At 47.8% G+C, this 7607-nt stretch overlaps 1 protein-coding gene across 1 annotated transcript in view; it reads right to left on the bottom strand.

Annotated features, from left to right (window-relative positions):
- Positions 1 to 7102: 7102 nt before the first annotated feature.
- Positions 7103 to 7607, bottom strand: part of Cabp1 (Protein disulfide-isomerase A6 homolog CaBP1) — a 44932-nt gene continuing 44427 nt past the window's right edge. The window contains exon 8 of the mRNA XM_077704999.1: positions 7103 to 7414. Coding sequence (XP_077561125.1) covers positions 7334 to 7414 — 81 coding nt within the window. The 3' untranslated portion in view covers positions 7103 to 7333. The remainder of the gene's footprint in view (positions 7415 to 7607) is intronic.

The following is a 7607-nucleotide window of genomic DNA, read 5'->3' as shown; positions in this document are numbered from 1 at the left end:
CACGTGCACGGCGCCGCTCGCCTCTTTATTCTCGTCTTTCACGGCGCCAAGGCGCCGGCTAAGAGCGCCAACCAGAGGGCACTACAATACTGAGGTTACCGCCGAACGTCATTTGTAGGTTGAAAGGCAGGGTACTCTGGCACCCTGTCTGTACCCTGTAAAAAAAAAAAAACTGATCAAACCATCGCAAAAAAAAAAAAAATAAATAAACACCCGTCTTTGCAGGATTCGAACCATGGATTTTCAAAACAGAAGCCCAGCTTTCAACCACTCGACCACTTTTTTTTTATTATTATTACCAGTCATCACACTTACAACACAAAAATAACCACACTGCATTTGGTACAACAAACACCGACAATAACATACCAGCCGTGCTTCCGGCTAGGCTTTGTTATTTAATCATCACTTTAGAGAAATTAACGGCTCTAAAAAATCCAACCAATCTGGTACTGGCTGCTGGACTCTCAGCCCCTCAACGAACTGCGTGACACTCTCCCGCAGAAACTGCCGGGCCAGTCGGGCATCCACGTCGCCATGGAGCCACGCCATGCGCGCCCTCCATATGCTGTGAAGGCCCAGGAGCAAGAGACGAGGAGGTTGAAAGAATTCGGTGTACCAACTGAGGCTGGTCGTATTTGAGAGATTTGAGCAGTGGTAACGCTTGCTTCTTGCGCACCGATCTTCGAGCCGAGGACAATAATGCTAGTGCTACAAGCGATGTAACCACAGCTCCCTTATTTGAGTCAAAAAAAGCTATGCACATCCCCGGTCTCCCCTGCGCAAGCCAAGGGAGCTACGAATAGAATGGAATGCGCCAGAATTCTGGCGTTGATAACGCTTGCTCGTCACGCACCGATCTTGCTGACAAGCCACATTATGCTAATAGTGGATGCCATGTAACCAGAGCTCCCTCATTTAACTCACACAAAGCTATCGCAGATCTCCGATGAAAGCCGAACAAGCCACAAATGGATGAGCGCTTGCGAACAGAAATAGCTTGCAATTTGTCTCAAGGCAACCGATTACCGTAAGTTAAAAAAAAATTGATTGTTTTCTGCTGAAAGGAACGACCCCAAACCACGCGAAGACGGACGCTGCCGTTCACTTTCCGATGCTCTCTCGCGCTGCGTCGACGCCGATATCTGGCGAGCGTAGACATCGGCGTCGCTCGAGTTTCAGCTCGCGTCGCCATGCATGCGCTGTCGACGCGAGAAAACGCTGAACCATCGCCATGGCTGAACGTACGCTGCATGCTTGGGCCGAGTGAAACCGAATACACCGACGTACTCAAAAAAAGTTTCGCGGATACGTCCGAAGTATCTTTAAAAAATCTTGCGGGTATGTCCGACGTATCTTTAAGAAATGCTGCGGGTACGTCCGACGTACCTTTAGACACAGCGTTTGCTCATTTCCCAGTTGAGCAGCACTCACCAGCAAGCCAGGGCACCCTGCGCAGTGCTGAGCACACTGCAATGTTCAATTGGACATCATGCTTTCGCATTCACAAAAGTGCTTATAGGTCTCCTCGGATAAATGACAATCTCTGTGTGACATTCAACAGCAGATTGAGGTTTCTGCAAAACACGCACGCACGCAAGCGCACCTCCCCCCCCCCCCCCCCCCCCCCCCACACACACACACTCACCTAAGCACTATATGAATTGTGAATGTGAAAGCATTAGTGTCATTTTGAACACCACTGAATGTCCACATGAATGCTGCATGGCAGAGGGCATGTTGGCCCACTGGCAACTGCTGCACCACTTCGCGAGAGCAGGAAAAACTGGAACAGTACGGAGCTCGGTGCAGTGGATGCTGAAATCAAATCAGTTCAACCAGAGGTGCTGTCGAGCAGAGCCGAACATTGCCACCATAGGCACGCTCCCATTATTTTTTTATTTAAATTTGAGGAAAGCGCCACAGAGCTGTCTTGACATGCTCCAGACAATGGGCACGGTGGACAATGCTGACGATATATCACCCTAGTGAAAATCTTTCAGCTGGTCTTAACTGGGATCAACTGGTCCCAGTGGGGAATTAACTGGTCCCAGTTGGGAATTAACTGGTCCCAGTGGGGAACTAACTGGTCCCAGTTGGGATGCAATTGGTCCCAGTTGGTAGGCGACTGGTCCAGTTGGGAAGCTGAAAGGGGGCAACTGGTCCCAGTTGGGAGGCGCCTGGTCCTAGTTGGGAAGTTGAAATGGGACAACTGGTCCCAGTTGGGAGGCATGGTCCCAACTGGGAATCTGAAAGGGGCCAACTTGTCCCAGTTGGGCTTAAGCTGGTTGTGGTAGGCATGCTTATCGAATGTAGAATCAATGTATAATGTTACAGATCATTGTTTCCTCTGAATTTGCGCAAGCTTTTACAAAGCAGCTTTTAACCCGAGGTACCCTTAATTAACAAAATCAGACGTCGTAAAATTGCCGTTCTCGCGCACCGGCGGGTGGCCCGAACTCTCTCGCCGTTTCCTGCCGTTGCATATTGTTTTCTCCTCCCTCGGCTTTGTAAATTATCATCCCTCTTAACTTCTCCTCCTGTGTCCTCATCCATTTATGCTTTTCTTCCAGAACAACTCCGCAACACCCAGTCGACGCGTATGATGTAGGGGCGCGCTGGCGATCGAGACGGCCGTCCTAGGGCCGCGAGTACGGTCGCGACGGCGAAGGACGGTCTCGCGAGCACGGTAGCTGAGAGGCGCGCTGCAGGGAATTAGAGTTTCGGATAGGGGGGAGATTTCACGACGCCTGCGACGCGCCAGAAATTTTTTTTTCTTGATGTGCGGGAAAACAAATTAGGCAAGAGCGCTTTTACCGGGCATACAAGCAAATACAAGCATAATCGCGAGGAACGCCAGCTGGAAACAGGTAGCAGACAAAAGTGCAGATGTCGCGGCCACAATTGCCGTGGCAGAAAAACCCCGTCATTAAGACCGTTAAGACTGCCTTCAACGTGTGATTTTTATGAACTACGTTTACGAGCATGGAGGAAAACCTTTTCTTTCCGTCATGTTTATGGGCCACAGTAGCGTCCATTTTGATACGCCACTACGATGTTAAGTTAGCCGTTTTAGAGGCGTTCAATCATCGTGTATCCAAGTAACAAACTGGTGTACAATTTATATTTTAAACAAACCTAAAAAATATTGCATTCTGTAATTTTTGACATTTTGTTGGGCTAATTAAATGTTAAATGACATATTTATTCAAAATTTTAGTCGTGCAGTTTCTGTAGTTTCGTACAAAGGCAAATGGCGCCGTACAGGTAAAACGTGATCGCAGTCACTGTATCGCAGTAATCGTGGTACCGCTACTGTTCTCTGATAGCCTACGTTTAAATATTTCGTGGGAGCACTATAGATTATATGCATAAGCTCTATAACAAGCAAGTTGTGCTTGAGGTCTCAAGGATTTTTCCCCAGCAAGGTGCAGCTATCGCAAGTTGAATAAGACTGAGGGACAAAGGATTTTGCCTCGGCTGGACTCTTGACAGTGCAGGTACGTGTCTCTCTGTTTTTTCTTTTTTTGTGTGCGTGACTATCATAAACTGGCCATTTAAGTGGTACTTGCTGCTTGAACTTTAGTTCTACAAATATACTGTGCTCAACAAACGTGTTTTCTACGCGCTTTCGTTCTTAATTGCACCGGTGACCGCTCATGAAGGAAGTTGACTTAAATTTGACTTTATTTTGATTTTATTTTCACAAACCACACGTCCTAGGTATGTTTTTTTGATGCTGTGTCTAAAGGTACGTCGGACGTACGCCGATCCTAGAATCTAACGATACGTCGGACGTACGCTGACCCATAAAATCTGGTTGTCGTGCTGCATATCTAAATTGCCAAATTACACATTTTCAGAGACCGGAGCCTAGGGGGCGGATGCTGAGAACAAGTGCAAGCCATTCTTCCACCTCACCCTCGCCTGCTGATACGGGGACACCATCGAAGCAGAGTGAAAAAATCGTTGTGAGCCAAGGAAGCAATGAGGAGGAACTATATTGATGCAGTTTTAATAAATGACACGCTCTGCTGCCTTGTGCCATTTGTTGGTGCTACCTGGTTGCGCAGTCAAGTGCAGTTGGGAGAAACGTCCCGCTGCAGATGATTGTGGAACGGGGAGTGCCGGAGATCAGCTGCAAGTGGAGTAGGTGAGGATGGCCGCAACTGGTCCCAGTTGGGACCAGTTGCGGCCATTCCCAGCTATTCCACTTGCAGCTGGTCCCAACTGGGACCAGTTTCAACTGGTCCGAACTGGGATTTATTGCAACTGGATTTATTGCAACCAGCTGGGAATTCCAGTTGGGACCAGTTGCAGCTGGTCCCAGTTGGGAATTGTTCCATAACCCCGTTTAACTGGGACCAGTTGGGACCAGTTGGATTCCCAGTTGAACATTTTCACTAGGGCATCATTGTCCAGCATTTCCCAGAAATGCCGCTCAGTTCCATTCAATTTCTGAATTTCAAATTGGGTCTGGATGTATAACCGAAGAACCAAGAAAAACCTTCTGCCATTTGTTAGCCTGCATTTAAACTGATAAAGAGGGGAATAGCTATCACGTGCATTAAACAGGCCACGCAGAAAAAATACAAGTTTGTTTTATTCGAAAGATTTCGTTTTATAGTGCCCCGAGCGCTAGTCCGGCAGCAAACCATGCTCTATTCGCTGACAAATTAATCGATTTAGGCCAAAATATTGATTCCCCTCACCAACTAGTGTGTTTTCATGACGTCTGCAATAACATCATAAGTGCGTGTATTCAAATGAACTTCCACTGCGCGATTCCGCTGCAGCCTTGCTTGCCATCAGTCGTCCCAGATGACACTGCCATACTCAGCCACGGACCATTGTCTGCCATTGCTTTGCTTTTGACCGTATTTGCACCTGGCTTGTTTTTGTTATGGTAGGAAGTAATCGTCTTGTGAGACATGGGGTGTCCTCGACAAACAGGGCCACGTAAGACAACGTCGCTTACGCCAATCGGCCAGTGTCATGCAAGAAAACTCCGAAGTGGTGGACTGCTGTGCAGCTAAGCCAAGTATAGTGTGCCCAGTACCAGCAGCAGTGTGCATCGGTGCTTCTATGTGTATGTGTATTTCTGTAACTTTCATTGTTTACCCTACCCTTCTTGGTGCTGTAAAATAGCTCTATAGCACAAATAGCTCTTTCGGCAAGCTAATGAGCTGTGCCCAATTTGCGTTTGCTTTTGCTGGCCTCAGCCAATTGCACAGCTGGGCATATTTGAAATCATAGGTTCCGTTGCGAAACCTAGGAGCTCGTGGGTTGCATGACCAATCCATTTTTTCTTAATTTTGTAGTTCATTTGAGCAAAGTGTGCGTCAGAAGTGGTGTCAGTACGATTCCAACAAGGCAATCGTTTGAACGAACCAAACTTGTGTTTTGTCTGCAGGGCCCCTTTAATTCAGCTTGAACAATCAGAGTACACTACTCTGATTACAGTATTAAACAATCAGATTAGCCGCTTAGAAGCCTCTCGATTTCCAACATTGTTCTTACAACTGTGTGTAAGAAAGCGTCCTCCACAAGATAAAAGACGGGAAAAAGTGCAGGAGTAGAAAGAAAAAAATGAAAACACATGTAATACCATATATTCGCAGGTACTTGCAGTGTCAAGAAAGTCTCAGTCAGGTGTAATTGTGTTTCCTGCCCCTTGCAAGCTGGCTAAGGGCAGCCCTGTGATGGTGAACGAGCAGCCGGAAGCATGCTCAAATAAGCACGCATCACTGTTCACCGAGTGTGCTCGCAACGTCATTTACAATACCCCCTAATTAAACTGCGGCAGGGTGCACTAATACGAAGCTTCAAGGATCGCGAGAAAGAGCCCCAGTTGGCAGCAACATGGGTGGGCATCTTGCAGGCCACTGCAAGCGCCGTGGGTGTGAGCCACTCCTGGATTAGACGACCTTTCTAAGGAGTAAGAAACAAAGTGGAAAGAAAGATAACTGACCATTTTTTATCAGTTTGGTCTGCGCCTGGCATACATACGCACTAGCTTCTTAGGTCTGCTTTGATTGTTCTGTTCAGGCCTGCACAGCCCATGTCATAAGCATGTTTCGTCTTCTTATCAGCAATGTTGTACCTGTGCACACGAGCAATTCTTACCACGTTTTACATTTCTTAGTTTAATTATACCTTGGTTTTATTTTTCTGAGAAGACATGTACGCGTGGTTTCCTGTGAATAAATAGTTGGAAGTTGGCACCTGTATCTGTCTTGTCTTTGTTAGCGCCATAGGCTGTCTTTCAGGGGCGAAGCACCTCAGGGGCTCGGACTGCCAGCGTCTCGTATCGCCACTGTTCGTCGTCATATCCTCATGTGGTCACTGCACTAAAACACCAGGACACTCGATTTCCAACGCCTCGCGCTGTTCCGTTTCATCTCCATGGTCAAAATCGCGTACTAAAAGAACACACCGGGACACTCGTTTTTTTGTTTGTGCTTGCTTGCTTCTATTTCACTCTGTACTCGCTTTAACTTTATAACTTTGGAGTTCCTTGTTTGGAATTTCACTCCTCCTGATTGATTTGATTGTAAGTGTTGTAACGCGCCGACGCAACGCAGGCGATGAGGCGCGCCGTAGTGGAGGGCTCCGGATTAATTTAGACCACCTGGGGATATTTAACGTGCGCCGAAATTTCGTACACAGGGGCGTTTTTGCTTTTCACCTCCATCAGAAAAGCGGCTGCCGCGGCCGGGAATCAAACCCGCAACCTCGTGCTCAGCAGCACAACGCCTTAGCCACTGAGCCACCGCGGCGGGTTTCACTCCTCCTCAGTCTTGGTAATTGGTATGTCGCATATATCAGCGTGTGACAAGAGAGAGACTTACAATCTCCTGGAATATACTTATACACTGCATGCCTCACCCCTCACCAGGTTTCAACGTTAATGTCTTTAGGTATGAACAGGAGCAGACATATCTGTAAGGATGTCCCGAAACTGATGCAACCAAAAGTGGCAAATTTTTCATGCACCACGCATGCATGCGGACACGCACACACACAAGCCATTAACATTTCGCACCTGTAGTGTCCCCATGCAGGGACCCAAACAGCAGCAACGAAGGAAAACACCAGCCCGTGCAAAAAAAAGCAAACGACGACAGTTTTATTGACTCGGGAACAGTAAGCATGACCACAGGGCTTTGCTACAGCAGCAGCGGCGAGGGGGAATAATTTACACAATGACCAGTATGTACACGGGCTTCCTGTCTGCCCCGTAAGGAGATGGCACAGCGCCACAGGTCCCGCTTGCGCGTGCACTCAGAGTGGGCGACAGAGAGGACGCCAGCGGAGTCCCTCCCGCTTCCGTTTAGAGCTCCACATGCTTCTTGCCGGGCTCCTCAGGCTCAAGCTCTACGTCGCTCAGGTCGATGTCTTCAGGTTCCTCCAGCTGCAAGCAAGGGGCACAACGGAGAGGACAAGAGATCAGTTGCCAGCAACCACAGCTATCCACTGAAGTTGGGAAAATGTCACCCTGATGACGTCAAGTGCAGCTTTAACACTAGCTAAGTAATAAAAACCATTTTCGTTTCTTTACTTGAATATCAACCAGCAAAGTATTCAATAATAAGGTGCATATCTGT

This window comes from Haemaphysalis longicornis, unplaced genomic scaffold, assembly GCF_048455015.1.
Source record: "Haemaphysalis longicornis isolate Haplotype H1 unplaced genomic scaffold, Haemaphysalis longicornis Haplotype H1 scaffold_3, whole genome shotgun sequence".
In the NCBI taxonomy this organism is placed as follows: Eukaryota; Metazoa; Arthropoda; class Arachnida; order Ixodida; family Ixodidae; genus Haemaphysalis; species Haemaphysalis longicornis.
Note: the sequence above shows the minus strand (reverse complement) of the source record. Positions and strands in the feature narration are given on the sequence as shown.